Below are 19,187 nucleotides of genomic sequence, written 5' to 3'. Positions count from 1 at the left end.
ACTCATCAAACAAATTCTCTGTCATGCAAAATTTCACTAAACACTTTAGAAGTTGTACAGTTTGTTTCTGAAATGGTATGGAAGACTAGTTTAATTTCACACTCAAATGTCCATTATATTCTGATTTAAGGTATCTTTACCTTAAAATGTGTAACTGGCTGGTCGAACATTTGCTTATCCATGGAAATTCATTCTCCCATGCAACCTGGTATTTGCATTCATATTTTTGCCGTTTGGTATTGGGTTTAACGGCCATGATGAATGACTGTTTGTAAAAAATGTCGGACAGTCTGGGTGAATCCTACATTACGGAAGCGACTGTCGTTCTGTTCGTTGATTGGTTAAAAATCAGTTGACATCAGCAGTGTTTCTCATACGATTCTGATTGGACATAATCTGCAAGATTTTTAACTTGGTGCTAGGGATTTCCCCAAACCGGGAGATTATCCAGTTTTTAACAAATACGATCGGGAGGCGGGAGATGGAGGCTAAAATCGGGAGCCTCCCGCCGAAATCGGGAGGGTTGGCAAGTATGACCAAGTCATGCATCACATGGTGGGCTTTCCCTGTTTGTGCAAGGCATTGTGGGATACAAATTTGAAACAGGAGAGAAACCGGAGGACGTGAGTGTTCGAATGAAACGTGGAATACCGATTACAGTAACGGAAAGCGAGAAGAAAAGATGTTATGTTGCGAAGGAAAGGAAATGCAGGACCAAACTGATAAATATCGGCGGTCGGAGAGCACCTCGGTGTGATCAACTGTTTGTTTAGCAACAAAATGATGTAACTGAGTGCATGGCAAAGGTAAACCTGTGCATGCGCACACGGACTTCTTCTGCCAGTCTGACTGTGCAAAGCAGGTGATTTCATGCACATTATTTGCTAAGGAATCCCCTCAAATTAAACAATTTCCCAGCCACAGAATGGCCTAATATTTTGTGAGATATTACAGAAATAAACATATCACAATGACCAAATTTCTCTACCACTAGGATATCAGCTCATATACCATGAGCCATAAATAGAGAAAAACAAAATGGTGGCGCATGTTGCTGAACCAACTGAAGACGAAATAAAAACTCGACTCAAAAACAACCCCCCCCCCCCAAATTGTTAAGTATTTAAAATAAATAGAAATGGCTAAAATTATGATATATAGATAGATATTTACAGTATATACAAATGTGTGATATGAATGTACTACGTATAGTGCAATGGTATGATATAGATATTTGCAGTATATACAAAATGCGGTATGAATTGTAGTGCAAATGGTGATAGTGTAGTGATTGTAATAGTGCAGTGAAGTCAGTTCAAGTCAATTCAGTTTGGTCGGGGGGGTGGAGAGAGTGTGTGTGTGTGTGTGGGGGGGGGGAGTTCAGCAGTGAGACAGCTGAAGGGAAAAAAAACAAACAACAAAAAAAAACTGTTCCTGAACCTGGTGGTTTTAGTTCGAAGGCTCCTCTAGCGCCTTCCAGAGGGCAGGAGAGTGAACGGTTTGTGTGGTGGGTGGGTGGCAGGAGTCTTTGTTGGTATTTATGGCTCTCCTGAGACATTGCTTCCTGTAAATGTCCTCAATAGCAGGAAGTGAGGCTCCCATGACACGCTGGGCAAATTTTCACCACCTTCTGCAGTGCCTTCCGGTCCGAAACAGAGCAGTTCCCATACCAGACTGTAATACAGTTGGTTAGAATGCTCTCGATGGTACAGTGGTAGAAGTTCACCTGGATGTCTGAAGAGAGATGGTTTTTCTTCAGAGTCCTCAAGAAAAAGAGACACTGGTGAGCCTTCTTGACTAGGTTGGAGCAGTTGGTTGTCCAGGTGAGGTCCTGCAAGATGTGGATCCCCAGGAATTTGAAGCTGGTCACATGCTCCACTGCTGCACCATTGATATAGATGGGGGTGTGTCAGTATTCCTCCTGAAGTCCACAATGAGCTCCTTGGTCTTATTGGTATTGAGCAGCAGGTTGTTCTCACTACACCACACAGCCAGATGGTCCACCTCCTCCCTGTAGGCTGATTCATCGTTGTCCTTAATGAGGCCCATCACTGTGGTGTCATCCACAAACTTGATGATGGTGTTAGTGTAATGTACAGGTCTGCAGTCATGAGTAAAGAGGGAGTAGAGGAACAGGCTCATCACACAGCCTTGTGGTACGCTGGTGTTTAGGATGAGGGTGGAGGAGCAGTGATGGTCTAAACAAACATGTTGGGGCCTGTTGGTTAGAAAAATCCTACAACCAGTTGCAGGTGGGAGCACTTATGCCCAGATCTTTGAGTTCGGTGATGAGTTTAGAGGGGATGACAGTGTTAAATGCTGAACTGAAGTCTATAAACAGCATTCTGGCATATGTGTTGCCATTGTCCAGGTGCAAGAGGACAGAGTGTAGTGCTATGGAGACTGTATCTTCTGTACTCCTGTTCTTGCGGTAGGCAAATTGGTGGAGGTCTAGGGTGGGGAAGACAGGATTTGAGATGTGTCTGTCAGGACCCCCACCAGCTCCCCAGCACATGCTCTGAGCACACGTCATATTATACCATCCCATACCCTGTAATTTCTGTACATTTATATTTGTATATTGCACTTCTGGTTAGATGCAGTCTGCATTTCATTGCCTTGTACCTGTGACATGTGCAATGGCAAAATTGAATCTAATTTAATCTAACCTAAAAGAATATAATCCCCCCCGATCTCTTGTTCCACACTCCAGCCCAGTTGGTGGTGGTAATACAACTTTAAGTTGGTCTACCAACTCCCAAAATACCCTAAACAAGAAGAAAAACCCCCAAAAAGAAAAAAAAAACACCAAAGTATGGAATAAAAGTATTTGATGGTAAGAACGTATCTTTTTTATTTAACAATTATTATTATTATTATATAATTTTTCACAAAATGCTACTGTCATTTTGCTGGTTTGTTTACATTCTAAGTGGAAATTTTGTCGGATGTTTTGTATAAAGATTAAAATGTTGTTTCTCAAAATCCAGCGAATGTGAATAGAATCAAACCGTTATTCCACTCAATTTTTTTTTTGAGTTAGCCATGAGGCTTGTACACCTTAGCGACTCCAGGACAGTCCTGAGGTGTTTTAGGTGTTGTGACCAATCATTGCTATATATAAATGGTATTGTCTAGGTAGGCCGTGGCATAGGTGGCATGCGGATGGAGGATTTTGTTTATGAGCCACTGGAACATTGCAGGCAACCCAAAAGGAAGGGTGATGAACTGGTGTAAGCAAAGCAGTGTGAAAAAAGCTGTTTTCGCTTGGGATAGAGGAGTCCAGGGGATCTGCCAATATCCCTTTGTCAAATCCAGTGTTAGATAAACGCGAGCAGTGCCTACCAATCAAGCAACTCATCAATGGCAGGCATTGGGTACACACTGAATTTAGACACCGCATTGACCTTTCTGTAGTCCACACAGAACAAAACCGACCTGTCAGTCTTGGGGACCAAGACCACCGGGCTGCTCCAGTCACTGTGTGACTCCTCAATTATTCCCATTTTGAGCATTGTCTTGAGTTCATCCCAAGCCACAATTTTCTTGTACTCAGGTAAGCAGTAAGATCAGCTTCGTATCACCACCCCTGCGGCCGTCTCAGTGTGGTGTTCTATGAGGTGCGTGTAGCTGGGAAGGTTAAGGCTGTATTAAATCTGTACTCCTGATAGTACTAATGTATATTCAGTACCGTTATACACTAACGATTATACAATAATAATATACAGTAATGACTACTGTTGCTACAGGCTTCAGTCTGTCTTTAGTACTGCAACATTTGCACATACTCTTCTGCCACATTTTCACTCACTCAGTATTCACCTACATTTCTTGCACATGCTGTCTAATCTTGCCCTTCACTTTACTGTTTAGCATACTGTTTACTGCTGATTGAGGAGCTGTACTGAACTCAATTACCATGAAGCCAATGATAGCATTATTCCAATTGTCATGCTATAAGAAAAAATCCTGACTAACCTAGCTGACTTTGTATAAAAACAAAGTTATTAGTCATCATGCACATCCACAGCATTGCTACATATTGACAGGTCAGATTTCCAGGATTCAGTCAGGAATATATCTGATCGGTATATTCCTATAAGAAATGTATACATTATCTGCAGTACACATTCATTACAACTGGTGAAAGAAAGACAGCTTTTCCACATTCATATTTATTTCTGAAATCAAGAATACAGCTGGTGTGTCTCTTATTCAAATCCCTGTACACCAAACAGATGGTCTGCACACTGAGTCACCATGGTAACCCTGCTTCCTTAACTGTACATTCATTAAATTGAAAACTCATTTTATAAGGCATGTCAATATTTCAGCAGTACTTCAGCCACATTGAAGATTAAAAGTACTAAGATACTAAGAAGAGGAAAAAGACAGAGCAAGAGGGAGAAAGACGCAAGATAAAACTGCACGTTTATATTTAATAAATATCTACTTCGTAAACACAATAGCAAATTTACAGTAATGAAGAGTGCATACTCTGAGGCTGGTGAAAAAGAAATGCAGGTAATTAGCTCAATAAATATGTATAAATTCATGTGCTGCTTTTACCATCATGGCCACAGAGACCGTTATCTCAGATATATTTACAACATCTGCTCCTGTGGTTAAAGCTGAGAGTATCAAAATACAATCACATATGATGTAGAGTATAATTTGTGTATGCAGGGTTCTCCCTTTAGAAAACCATGAAGGGAAAAAAATGGCATTGGCGCTCTTTGGGCCTTGTTACTTTCTATTACTGGTGCATTAAACAGAATCAAAGTCAGGCTCGAAGGGATCGACGACCTCTGGGTTCATGACACGGCCCATGAAAAGGATGGACCCTACAAGAAAAACATACATTTAACATTAAAAGACCAGTTTAGTCAAAAATGGAATATACAGCTTTCCCCCGACCCTAAATATAAAATGTCAAACAACCAAGACATATACAGTGTCCTAAATTTTCCTTTTTTTAGTTTTGCTACAAAAGTGTATAGCCTCCAGTTTATCATTGCGCAAAGTAAATGCATAACTCTTCTGACACACACACACACACACACACACACACACACACAATTGCTTTATCCTGTTGTTCAGTATATCAAACTGACTTGTGTTGCACTATATGACAATGTGATCTATCGAAATGGACAAGAAATGGTAACATCAGTGATATTAAAGCCAGAATCACTTTCTTCCTCAACATACAGTTTGGTGTGCCTCCATGCAAGCATCAGACTCAGAGAAAAGACATGGCTTTCAGTTTTTCACAATATGACAGAAATGGATGAAAAACAAATTGATTTTCATATTGCATTTTAATACAGACTGAAGAATAATAATAAGCCTTTATCACATGTACACTCAAGCAGAGTGAAATTCATCCTCTGCCTTTAATCCATCTGAAGCAGTGAACACACACACACACACACACACACACACACACACACCCACACAGAGCAGTGGGCAGCTATGCTCCAGCACCCGGGGAGCAGTTGGGGGTTAGGTGCCTTGCTCAAGGGCATTTCCCCATGTTAACCTAATGGGATGTCTTTGAACCGTGGAGGGAAACCAGAGCACCCAGAGGAAACCCACACAGACACAGGGAGAACATGCAAAGTCCATACAGAAAGGCCCCCGTTGGGCACTGGGCTCTAACTTAGAACCTTCTTGCTGTGAGGCGACAGTGCTAACCACTACACCACCATGACTCTGATACTATACAAATCTGTTTATATGAGCCAAATGAAGTTTCACATTTTGCTAAACTGGAGGCTGTGAGCTTCCATTACTTGTTAGCTACATTAGCCTCATGGTTCCAATTGAAATCTAGAAGAGTGCATACCTAAGCCAAGCCAAATATCAACATCAAAGTCAAACCACTTGAACCGATGAAAATACTAAAGCTGTACACCAAATTTGATCAAAATCACAACTTCACTGCTTTTTGAGTTACATTGGAAACAGACCAAAAAAAAAAAAAACAACCCTGGATCTGCATATATATCCAGATTTGCATTAAAATGTATTCTATTCTTCCTTGGCCCATGGCCCAACTTTCCTCAAAATCCGTTCACTACTTTTTGAATTACATTAGGAACAGACAAACAAACGGAGGTGAAAACATAACCTCCTCCAACAAAGTTGGCAGAGGTAACTAAAGAAGTAAATGACAGATATTAAACATGTCTCGTAGATATTTATTCAATATAAAACAGATATAAATTTACAGGTATGTTATACCTGTCTTCCTGTTCCGGATGATGAAGAAGAAGGGATGATCAGCCATAACTTGAGGGTATAACACCATGGTCCTCGTCAGAGCAATCATTCCTGTGGATGAAAATAGATCCCATCAACTCATTTGAACTGGTGCACCTGTGGCAATAACTGATAAAACAGACTGTATTACATAAAGGTTTGGTGACAGTGATGACCAAATGGATCTGGGTGTCTTTGTATTGATAAAGCAGTTGGACAGACAGTCAGTCTCAAAGAAGGCATGGCCTGTGCCAGTTAGTCCCAGTACAGAAGGCACGGCCTCTGTGCCAGTCTATCCTAGCAAAAGTATGGCCTCTGTTCCAGTCTGTCCCACTAAAAGAGGCATGGCCTCTGTGCCACTATCCCATTTAAGGAGGCGTGGCCTCTATGCCAGTTTGTCGCAGAGAAATAGGTGTGGCCTGTGTGCCAGTCCCAGAGAAGGATTTGTGGACATTTTCTGTCAGTTCCAGTACAGAAGGTGTGGGCTCTAGTGCCTATCAGTTCTAATTAAGGAGGCTTGGTCTTGTTAATCACATATTTGGATGATCTTGTCTTGGAAGCTGATATGTACACCCTTAGTAAGTTCTACTGAACTGAGCTCTTAGTCCTGAGAGAAAATGAATATTCCCCTATACAGGAACACTGACTGAACACCAGAGGGTGCTCTTACAACAAATTAATTTAAAAGCTTTCAGTTTAATCTGACGAGGGTGAGAGTGGTAAGAATAATAATGGAATGGTGTGGAGAGAATACGTGAACTGTAGGAGGACAGAAAAGAGAGAGGGGGAGGATGTAGAGTAACTATTATACAGGTGTGTAATACTGCACCCTGACAGCAACATGATGTGACTATGTTTTGCGTTATAAAAATGATACGCATCAACAAAGATGTAATGACGGCCTCTCAGTACTATATACATTATCCAGGCACTACCAGTGAAACCATGGCAATCAGAAACAAATTCAACCCTGGAACACCTACTAGCTTCTAACTTAATGTGATGTGGTTGATGTTGAGACAAATGTATGATGGAGAAAGTAAAAGGGAAGCAGAGAAAAGAAAAAAAAGGGAATTTAAGAAACAAATGAAATGAGATTGTCTGTTCGTGAGTGTTGTGTGTAATTACATTAACCCTTTGATGCAAAACATGGGTCAAAAGTGACCCGGCTGAGTTTTTATCTTCTATATCTTTGCAATAAATTAATTCCATCCTTCAGTATTCAAGGTATTCCTCAATTAACTTGTTTTTGATCATCATACATCCTTATTTTATTTTTCCCTTTCTTACTTTCTGAATAAAAACCCTTTTTGTATCACTACCCTTCTAATGCACAACATGGGTCAAAAACGACCTGCATTGATTTTCCAGGTTATTTCATGTATGGCTGAGTGTTTCTATGATATACTTTTGAAATAAATTCATTTTGTCATTTACTTTTCCAAATATGCAGTAAATATCTTGTTTTTGTTTAGCACAAATCATCATTTTTATTTTTCCTTTCTTAAGTTATGAACAAGCACAGCTTTTGTAATTCTACATCAAGTTTACACACATGGGTCAGAAATGACCCACATGCATTTACTACAGCGTTTGGTGGGAACTGTGAATTGTGCTTGTGTCAGACATTTCACAGCTCAGCACAGCGTCCTTTGCCCATCTAATACATGTAAGTAATGTTTTTCAATTGTTCTAACATTACCTTAGAAAAAAATTGATTATGTTTAGGTTACCTTGAGAGTGAGTAGATTACTTGTCAGAAAGTTACAAGTAATTACTATTAGCTATCTAGCTGTTGACATATTCTACTTTAGTTAGCTAATTTTATTGTAGTTGGCTTAGCTAACTACATAGTTAATAAATAAATAACTGGCCCCATTCACTGCTAATGTAATTACTTGAAACAAATTATTTTAGTATTAAGACATTTAATTTTATAATCACACTTGGATGACCCATGTGTAGTAATATAAAAAGTATTTTTGTTCATAAAGTAGGAAAGAAAAAATTAAATTAATGATTTGTGGTAATTAAAAACAAGATATTTAAAGAATACTTGGAATATTCAATCATAAAATAAATTGATTTCAAAAGATAGAGCAAAGAAAAACTCAATCAGCATGAAATAACCTGGAAAATGAATGCGGGTCATTTTTTACCCATGTTGTGCATTAGAAGGGGTGTGCATATGTTTTGCATCAAAGGGTTAAATAATATAATAATGCGTTTAAGACATAGTGGGATAAAATGAATGAGTGAACCTGATCCAGCAGCTCCCTCCGCTCCCTCCTCTGTCACCTCCAGGTAAGACTTCTGTACAGCTTTCCCGATGAACAGATCCTTCCCTTCTGCAGACCAGAAGAGAGAGAGAGAGAGAGAGAGAGAGAGAGAGACACACACACACACACACATTGGGGGGGGGGGGGGGGGGCAAGGAGGAAAAAGGGACAGATGGACAGAAGTTAGGCCAAACAAAGAGAACAGAATGCAAGAGGGAAGGAGAGAGCACAAGCAAAAGACAAAAAATTGGAATGAGTAGAGTGAAATGAAAAGCACAAAGGATGAAAAGTAGTGATGACAAAATAATTGAACAGAGAGAGGGATGCAAGAATTATACGACAGAGGGACAATAGAAGAAAGGAGAGAGATGAATGAAAAAAATAATATGCAAGAACAGAGAAAGGAAAAGCATGAATGTGAACAGAGGGATAAAGAAAAACAAGCACTACTGTAAATTATTATTATTATTATTATTACTACTACAACCCCGATTCCAAAAAAGTTGGGACAAAGTACAAATTGTAAATAAAAACGGAATGCAATAATTTACAAAATCTCAAAAACTGATATTGTATTCACAATAGAACATAGACAACATATCAAATGTCAAAAGTGAGACATTTTGAAATTTCATGCCAAATATTGGCTCATTTCAAATTTCATGACAGCAACACATCTCAAAAAAAGTTGGGACAGGGGCAATAAGAGGCTGGAAAAGTTAAAAGGTCCAAAAAAGGAACAGCTGGAGGACCAAATTGCAACTCATTAGGTCAATTGGCAATAGGTCATTAACATGACTGGGTATAAAAAGAGCATCTTGGAGTGGCAGCAGCTCTTAGAAGTAAAGATGGGAAGAGGATCACCAATCCCCCTAATTCTGCGCCGACAAATAGTGGAGCAATATCAGAAAGGAGTTCGACAGTGTAAAATTGCAAAGAGTTTGAACATATCACCTACAGTGCATAATATCATCAAAAGATTCAGAGAATCTGGAAGGATCTCTGTGCGTAAGGGTCAAGGCCGGAAAACCATACTGGGTGCCCGTGATCTTCGGGCCCTTAGACGGCACTGCATCACATACAGGCATGCTTCTGTATTGGAAATCACAAAATGGGCTCAGGAATATTTCCAGAGAACATTATCTGTGAACACAATTCACTGTGCCATCCGCCGTTGCCAGCTAAAACTCTATAGTCCAAAGAAGAAGCCATATCTAAACATGATCCAGAAGCGCAGACGTCTTCTCTGGGCCAAGACTCATTTAAAATGGACTGTGGCAAAGTGGAAAACTGTTCTGCGGTCAAACAAATCAAAATTTGAAGTTCTTTATGAAAATCAGGGATGCTGTGTCATTTGGACTAAAGAGGAGAAGGACGACCCAAGTTATCAGCGCTCAGTTCAGAAGCCTGCATCTCTGATGGTATGGGGTTGCATTAGTGCGTGTGGCATGGGCAGCTTACACATCTGGAAAGACACCATCAGTGCTGAAAGGTATATCCAGGTTCTAGAGCAACATATGCTCCCATCCAGACGACATCTCTTTCAGGGAAGACCTTGCATTTTCCAACATGACAATGCCAAACCACATACTGCATCAATTACAGCATCGTGGCTGCATAGAAGAAGGGTCCGGGTACTGAACTGGCCAGCCTGCAGTCCAGATCTTTCACCCATAGAAAACATTTGGCGCATCATAAAACGGAAGATACGATAAAAAAGACCCAAGACAGTTGAGCAACTAGAATCCTACATTAGACAAGAATGGGTTAACATTCCTATCCCTAAACTTGAGCAACTTGTCTCCTCAGTCCCCAGACGTTTACAGACTGTGGTAAAGAGAAAAGGGGATGTCTCAGAGTGGTAAACATGGCCTTGTCCCAACTTTGAGATGTGTTGTTGTCATGAAATTTAAAATCAGCTAATTTCTCTTTAAATGATACATTTTCTCAGTTTAAACATTTGATATGTCATCCATGTTCTATTCTGAATAAAATATGGAATTTTGAAACTTCCACATCATTGCATTCCGTTTTTATTTACAATTTGTACTTTGTCCCAACTTTTTTGGAATCGGGGTTGTATTATTATTATGTTCAAGCAAGACTGTAAGACTCAGAAGTATGACACTTCCTGAATGTTCTTGTAATGTTCTGAGAGAGTGTACACACACACACACACACACACACACACACACACACACACACACACACACACACACACACACCTTCTGTCTCAGCTGTCATGGCTGACAAGTCTGCTTCTTTGGTGAAAATGTTCCTGATGCCGAGCTGTTGTAATGCATCTCTCAGGTCAATCTTCTGTTCCACTTTAAACCTGCATCGTCAGTCAAATAAATCAAAAGAAAAACAAATTGCACAGCGATAAGAACAAAGTGGCATTTTTTCATACTTAACACAAAATATACATATGTTGCATGACCATAATGCATGGTACAAATCAGACAGATTAAGAATTAGTTGTTTCAGTTTTGCATCAACAGGCACAGAAGCATTAAAACCGGGCTGCTTGGGTAGCTCCAACTTCCTTTTGCATCATAAACTTGGTAAACATTAATCCATGGAATCAATCCATTTCATGTGTAAAATAAGCAATACTGCAGGCAGCAGTGAGATGATATGGGACACATCAGAACCCCTTGCTCTGAACATTATTGACAGTATTGAGTTCCTCCCTTTATGACCATTCTCAGATTGACATACACCAACTCACATGGAATATATCATTACCAAATGATTCCAGGAGCATGAAAACACCTTTTTGAATGATATAATTGTATAATATTGTACAACTGTCCAATGTGCTTCACACTGCAACACAATCCATCATAAATTAATTAGCTAGCCAACTGGGGAAGACAAAGCCCAAATGTGCTTCCCCACACTCATGTTGGTTGTCCAGAAACCAGCTTAACTAGGGTAAAAACAGCAGGCCGTAGGTGCTAAAGAAGGCAACTGGACTTGCTCGAAATCCTTGAAGGATTTCGAGCAAGTCCAGTTGCCTTCTTTAGCACCTATGGTTTACAATGACCTGGATGACTGAGAACCTTCACAAATGTAAAAAAAGCAGCTAACTTAAAGGAGATACGCAGAACCATGGCCTCACTTTGTTTATAAATGCCTTGAGACCTCAAGAATGGCATAGGAATAGTTTTAAGCGTTAACAATAAATCTAATATAGTAATTTTTACATTTAAAGCGATTCATATAGGTAGCGGTCTGAGTGAATGACCTTGACACGTCACAGCAGGAAGGCTATCGGTCTCCTCGCCATTTCCGCTATACTAAAACACAGAGCTGACCGCAACTCCGATCCTCCATTTTGAGTTAATTTATTGCCATGCCATGTAGATGTGTTGCTGGTGGGTGCAGCAACATGACAGAAGGTGGATTTATGGTGAATTCATGGCCCAAGAATGTTCAAACTGCAAAGATTTGGATGCGTTTTGCGAGAAGTTCATGGGCACATTGGGCACCTACGAAGTGGTCTCTCCTCTGCACATTTTACTGAAGACTCGTACGAGACCTCTGATCTGTTGAGGAGCATTGGCTATGAGCCCGTATTGAAAGAGGGTGCAGTACCAACAATTAAAGGAAAAGACAACTACAAGAAAAGGAAAGCAAGTTCGCAGTTCTTCTGGAGCATGAGCCGAGGGTTGTTGCTAAAACCCGGGACAGAATGGGATGACATATCGCTCGGGCAGTGACCTCCCCATGGTTGTTGCTAAAACCAGTGACGTCCCATCCCGGGTTTTAGTAATTGCCTGAGCTGAGCAGTAACGGTGGAGTACTCCGTATGGAGAAAATGGAGAATGAGTGGACCAGCCATCTGATTTCTCTGCTGGATATGCTTGCTTCAGCAGCAATATCTTGCCCTTACGTGGAAGAAGCGAATGAACGGAGAACTGAATGAACAACTGAAAGTCAGATTGTTTCAAAACAATCAGCCACAAGGTCAGCCTTCAAGAAGCGAGAACACAGATGGGCAAGATGCGACTCTCATTTGGATACAAAACAACAAAAGCAACAACACTCGTTGTTTACCTGCATTTAGATTAATACATGTAACTTGTACTGTGTATTTAAGTTACCGGTATAAGATTATTTAATTTGCTTCAGAATGCGGTTGTCTCAGTTCATCTGATTATTTAATTAGCCTTTTACGTTTTATCAGTGAAAATGCATGCATGTACATATATGTTGCATAAGTTATAACACCTATCCTGTTTTAATGACAGTCAACTCACAATCAATGAAGTCCAATCAGTCTTAGTTGAGCAAGTCGGTAATGGCATTTCCTACTTTCACCACAAATTTTTATTTATATGACTTTGGTCTACAGCTGCCAAAGGCCTCGGCCATAAAAATGGGTTCCTGCTGTGACGTCACGCACTCAAGGCTGGCTGGCTTAGCGGGGCAGCTCGAATGCCAATTCTGCAGTCGATTTTAACTCTCAGAAATATATATATATATATATATATATATATATATATATATATATATATATATATATATATTCCCATTTATGCAGCATACAAGAGTCAAGGATGGAGATACTATCCACTCAGAAATGAATTTAAAAATAAAGGTTCTGTGTATCTCCTTTAATTTAACCCCTAAGCATGATGATCTGGTTATCTAGCCAAATGTAATACTGATTATATTAAACTCATTAAGTAAACGCTCAAATTCCTGATAATAATATCTTTGAAAGTCACATCTATTTTTGGTCAACATGCTGCGAGAAAAGTGGTATGAAATTTGTTCACTGTTCTGTGTTTTGCTCAGGTTTGTCACCATTTGAACATCTATACTTGTCACAGAGACCAATGACCAGAATGCATTCCTGATTGATGTGTATAGTGTAGCAGGTGACAAGGCAGTGCACACTAACAATGTGCCACTCATAACTCATATCATAAACCATATGAACTAACAAACATTTCAGTTATATTTAAAAGGGTGTTTTTCTGTGGACAGGTTTAAAAAAAAAAAAAAGGGTGCTGGCACCTACCTACTATTACTACTAACATGCTAAATGTACTTGTCTGCTGGGCAACTACAAATAGAGCACTAATAGCCCAGACACACTATCTGCTTGTCCCAGGCACCCAGGCTAATCATCAGACCTTAGAGCTGGGCAATATAAAAAATAATTACCTCAATATTAAAATGTTGTGATAATCAGTAATACCATATTGCCCCAACCCTTCATTTGGCAGTACTTTGGTTTTAAACCAAATGAAAGAGGAGACCAGGAGGAGCTACCTGAAGCTATTTGTAGGTTTTGGGGGAAAAAGAAGAAGAAGAAAAAAAAAAAGGCAAAAGCCTGAGAGGCTCAAACATAAATCTCTGGCTGCATATCCAAATACACCATTTTAGACAATCTGTGGCTCCTGGGCCAAGCTTTGCAGCCATGTTGAGGCATGGACTGAGCCCTAGCCAGTCCTCAATTTGCACAGCATTTGCCAGTGGTAATAAATAGAAAAACAAGAACTCCTCAACAGCAACAGCGTCAGTGGGGATGCTGCAAGGATAGCCCTTCTTGTTAGTAATGTATATGCCAGAAATACCCTTAAAATATACTTCCAACAGGGAGGAAGCTTTTGAAGAAAAAACTATTTCAGACATTTGACCTTACTGTGAACTTGATCCTGCTTGGATCAGTTCCAAAATCCATCCATCCATCCATTATCTGTAGCCGCTTTATCCTGTTCTACAGGGTCGCAGGCAAGCTGGAGCCTATCCCAGCTGACTACGGGCGAAAGGCGGGGTACACCCTGGACAAGTCGCCAGGTCATCACAGGGCTGACACATAGACACAGACAACCATTCACACTCACATTCACACCTACAGTCAATTTAGAGTCACCAGTTAACCTAACCTGCATGTCTTTGGACTGTGGGGGAAACCGGAGCACCCGGAGGAAACCCACGCGGACACGGGGAGAACATGCAAACTCCGCACAGAAAGGCCCTCGCCGGCCCCGGGGCTCGAACCCAGGACCTTCTTGCTGTGAGGCGACAGCGCTAACCACTACACCACCGTGCCGCCCAGTTCCAAAATCTAAACCAATTTGTTTACTGTTTACAATGATAATTCTGGATAAATCCTGCAAACATTCAACCACTTGTTCTTGAGATACCGCACTAATGAGAATCTTGGACGGACAACCCATAATGCCTATACCATTTAGTGGTAGAGGCATTAAAAATCAGCCCATGAAGTTACAATGCACACTCAACAACAACAAGATTAATTGATATGGCACTTCCCACCAACCCAAGGATGCTTTACAAAGTCATGACACTACAGAAAGAGAAGCAGAAAGAGAAGAAAACATGCCAGATAGGAGACACAGAAAACAAAATGATCATTTACATGAGCATAAAGATAACAGACAAGCTCAAAGCACTGAAAAAGATAGAACAGTCAGTGATCAGGAGAGGAAATATCAGGAGGAAGGATAGCAGAGAGAGAAGAGATAAGATTTGAGATGATTTTGAATTTCGGAAGAGATATACACAATCCCCAAGACACTAAGGGAAAGAATTCCACAGCTTTGGGGCTGCAACCCTAAAAATGCCCTGGAACCCATGGTGGATAGTTTAACCTTGGGGATGGACAATAGACCAGAAGATAATTCTGAGACTGAGAATGGGAGAGGAGGGAGGAAGTAATTCCATTAGATATTGAGGAGCATGGCCATGGAGTGCTTTAAATATGAAGAGAATAATTTTATACTGGATGCAATATCCACAGGGAGCCAGTGGATGTTCTGGAGGATAGGAGTGATGTGTGCTGAGTATTTAGTGTGGGTGAGGACTCTGGCTGCAGAGTTTTGAATATATTGAAGCCAAGCAATGGACTTGGCTGGAAGACCAATTAACAAAGCATTAAAATAATCTCACAGCATGGATGAGTGTTTCAGCATCCTTGGTGCTGAGTGCAAGACGGAAACGTGCAACGTTGCAAAAGTGAAAAAAGGCCATTTTAAACGGAGTTTGTGATTTTCAAAAGAGAGGGCTGAATCAAAGATAACACCCACTCACAGGGAGTATTACATTCTCTTAATTTTACAACCCATCCAAACTCTCTGAATACTTATGTTACACAGGATAATGCTTATTTTCTTACAGTACAGTAATAATCCACATGGGTAAAGTTGCCGCAGTGAAAAAAAAAAAAAAAACTCCGCAGTCGCCTGTTGGTTCACCCTTTTAAACAACATTGGTTTATAAGAGCCATAGGAACTATGTCACAGGTTAACAGTAATCTGTCATATTAAGCTAATTCTCTGTGAAGTGGTCTCAAGCCAGTCAGAATGCAGCAGCTTTTAAAAAGCACTGTAACCAGTATTTTTCCCCCCCGTTGTGATTACGGTGGTCTTGTCACGCTGTTATGGTGTGTTGCGGTGTGAGCCATTTTTCATATTGTGATATCCCGAGAGGCTGCGTCGTCGAGGGCGCTACGTCACACGCAGATGGCTCCAACTTCTGGCAGCTATAACTCCATCTGGTGGTGGAGTTAGGAACTGCACCCCTCAGCACACAACACGGCAGCACACCTGTGGCCAATGAGGGCCTAATGCGCAAGAGGGCTTTCTGAGAGCTCAAAAGCTCTGTGTGAAGGTGGAGGGGAGAAGAGCAAGGTTCATGGACTCCCGTTGCTGAATGGAACCTGCTGGGCGGAGTATTTGTTGGAAAGCTCACCTGGAATTCTTACCTGAAGGATTTTGCACTGAAATACTTCCCTGTGTTACGGACGCTTGCTACTGGGCTGCCACCGGGCTAAAGACTACAGGGATTGTTAACTGGACTCAAAGTAAGGCAGAAGATTTTGTTTGTTCTGGGAAAAGGATATTGGACTGAAGGAAACCTGCCTATAATTTCATTGTTCTAAAGCCAGAGACATTATTTGAGTTTGACTTTTGGAAATCCATTTTCGTTTGAACATTGAACTTTGAGTTACCTTTCCTGTTTAATTTCCTGGCATCACATTAAAAATCTTGGTTTATTTTAACCTTTTGTGTCCTTGCACTGATTGAAGGGTCCCGCCGAGAGTCAGCCCGCCTCTTGTGATATCACATATGGTGGAGAATGTGGGCATTTCAATCAGCAATAATCGTGCATGTACGAGGAGGACACTGAACATTTGATTGCTCCATTTTCCCAGTTAACCATAGGCCCTCTGCACAACAAGATGGAGGAAATTTTGAAGACTCTTATTGCAGGCCAGCAAGCCCAAATGCAGGTGAGCGCAGCCCTCCTGGAGGAACAAAGAAAAGCCAACCAACTGAAGGCAGAGGAATTGCAACTACAGAAGATGGCTGTTCAGAGCATTGGCCCAATAAAGGCAAGTGATTTCATCGCCAAAATGGGGGTTACAGATGATGTTGAGGCGTACTTGCACACCTTTGAAGCCACGGCCACTAGGGAAGGGTGGCCCAAGGCACAGTGGGTTGGACTGTTGGCCCCATTCTTATCGGGAGAATCACTGAACACTGTCCGGGACCTGCCCTCCGACAAGACCACGAACTATGATGCGCTAAAGACGGAGATCCTCAGCAGACATGGGCTCACCAAGTTCGGTATGGCTCAACGCTTCCACAGCTGGACCTTCCAAGTGGACCAGGCTCCCCATGTGCAGATGCACGAACTCGCCAGAATTGCGAGGAGATGGCTGGAACCTGAGAAAACCACAGCAGCTGCAGTAGTGGAGGCCATTGTCGTGGATCACTACATTCGAGTCCTGCCATACGAGGCGAAGTGCTTCGTCAGCCAACAAGCTCTAACTACAGCTGAACGGACTGCTGAAGTGGTGGAAAAGTACCAGGCCACAACAGAAATGCTCCATGCTTCCAGGAAGGACCCCAGGACTGCACCCCCGCTGCTGATAGGGGGAGGCCGCCCCAAAAACCCCAAGGGGTCCAGCCCAGCCACAGCAGGACCTGGCTATGCTCCAGGGGGAGCCAGAAGCCAGCCGGAGCCAGTTAGGATTCCTCGTGAAGGTGACACCCGACAATGCTTCCAGTGTGGGGGCAGGGGACATCTGTCTTGGCAGTGTGGGAACCCGGTGGACGAGCCTATGCCCACTGCCAGGTCCTCCAGCTCACCATCCACCCAGCTGTTTGCATCACTTGTCAGGGCTGCAGACGGGCCCCCAGACTGACGCCCCCCCCACATGCCCAGTGACTGAATTGCCGTGATGTCAAGGTTAGATTCGGGCAGTCGGGTCACCTTGGTGCGTAAGGACCTGGTGGATCCCTCGTGGCTGACCATGGACAAAGTTCTCCCAGTTTCCTGCGTCCATGGGGACACCAAAGAGTACCCCACCGCTGAACTCAAGATGACCACCACCAGGGGGACTATACACATGAGGGTGGGAGTGGTTGATTCCCTCCCAGTTCCTGTTCTGATTGGGCGAGATTGCCCAACCTTCCACCTGCTGTGGAGAGAGGCCCAGCAGAGGCCAGCCTGGGTACCCCGCAGTCAGAGAGGTAAGACTCCTCCTGCAACCTCACAAGTGCAACCCACACAACCCTGCATCCCCGCTTTTGCCCTCGCAGGGATGACAGGCACCCAGGCTGACACAGAAACTGGCCCGGAGACTGGAGAAGAGAATGGGGCCCCGGAAAGCTCTCAGAGCTCCGATGAAGACGCCCCAGGCATCGAGGAGCTTCCCCCTCTCACAGGCCAGTATGGGACTGCCCAGTTGCAGGATCCCACACTGGCAAATGCCTTAAGAAATGTGCAGGTGCTAGAGGGTGTGCTGGTAGGGGGTAGAGCAAGCCCTACATACCCCCATTTCGCCATTATACGGGGCCTACTGTATCAGGTGGTGAAGAAAGATGACAGTGCTTGAACAGCTCCTTGTACCACAACCCCACCGGGCGACTGTGCTCAATCTGGCACACTCACATCCCCTGGGGGCCCACTTAGGCGTAGAGAAAACGAAAGAAAGGATCTTACAGCATTTCTTCTGGCCGGGAGTGCACAAGGAAACAGAGAATTACTGCCGTAGTTGCCCAGAATGCCAGAAGGTGGCACCTAAACCTCCGTACCGTAACCCGCTCATCCCCTTGCCAATTATCGAAACTCCTTTTGAGAGGATTGGACTGGATATAGTTGGGCCTTTACCAAAAAGCTCCAGGGGGCATCAGTACATTCTGGTCATCCTGGACTATGCGACCCAGTACCCTGAGGCCATCCCTCTGAGGAAGGCTACCTCCAAACAGATAGCCAAGGAGCTGTTCCTCCTCTCCACCAGTCTGGGGATTCCGAAGGAAATATTGACGCATCAGGGCACTTCATTCATGTCCAGGGTGATGAAAGAACTGTGTGCCCTGTTGAGAATCAAACAGTTGCGAGCATCTGTCTACCACCCCCAGACAGACGGGTTGGTCGAACGGTTCAACCGGACTCTGAAGTCCATGCTGAGGAAGGCGACGGAAGAGGATGGGTGGAACTGGGACCAGCTGCTGCCATACCTGCTGTTTGCAGTACGAGAGGTACCCCAATCCTCTACTGGCTTTTCACCTTTTGAACTATTGCTTTCTTACAGACCCAGAGGGCTGCTGGACATTGCCAAGGAGGCTTGGGAGGAGCAACCCTGCAGACAGCGGA

General features: G+C 42.5%; 1 protein-coding gene across 3 annotated transcripts in view; it reads right to left on the bottom strand.

Moving 5' to 3' along the window:
* Positions 1 to 4,159: 4,159 nt before the first annotated feature.
* serpini1 (serpin peptidase inhibitor, clade I (neuroserpin), member 1) overlaps positions 4,160 to 19,187 on the bottom strand; it is an 84,611-nt gene continuing 69,583 nt past the window's right edge. For all 3 annotated transcript variants that reach the window (XM_060924055.1, XM_060924057.1, XM_060924056.1), the window contains 4 exons: positions 10,769 to 10,878; positions 8,526 to 8,612; positions 6,247 to 6,336; positions 4,160 to 4,844 (listed from right to left, as the gene is read on the bottom strand). In XM_060924055.1, the coding sequence (XP_060780038.1) occupies positions 4,768 to 4,844; positions 6,247 to 6,336; positions 8,526 to 8,612; positions 10,769 to 10,878 (364 nt within the window). In that variant the 3' untranslated portion in view covers positions 4,160 to 4,767. The remainder of the gene's footprint in view (positions 4,845 to 6,246; positions 6,337 to 8,525; positions 8,613 to 10,768; positions 10,879 to 19,187) is intronic.

This window comes from Neoarius graeffei, chromosome 6 (genome assembly GCF_027579695.1).
Source record: "Neoarius graeffei isolate fNeoGra1 chromosome 6, fNeoGra1.pri, whole genome shotgun sequence".
Classification (NCBI taxonomy): domain Eukaryota; kingdom Metazoa; phylum Chordata; class Actinopteri; order Siluriformes; family Ariidae; genus Neoarius; species Neoarius graeffei.
The sequence above is the reverse complement of the archived record's forward strand: the minus strand, read 5'-3'. Positions and strand labels throughout refer to the sequence as shown.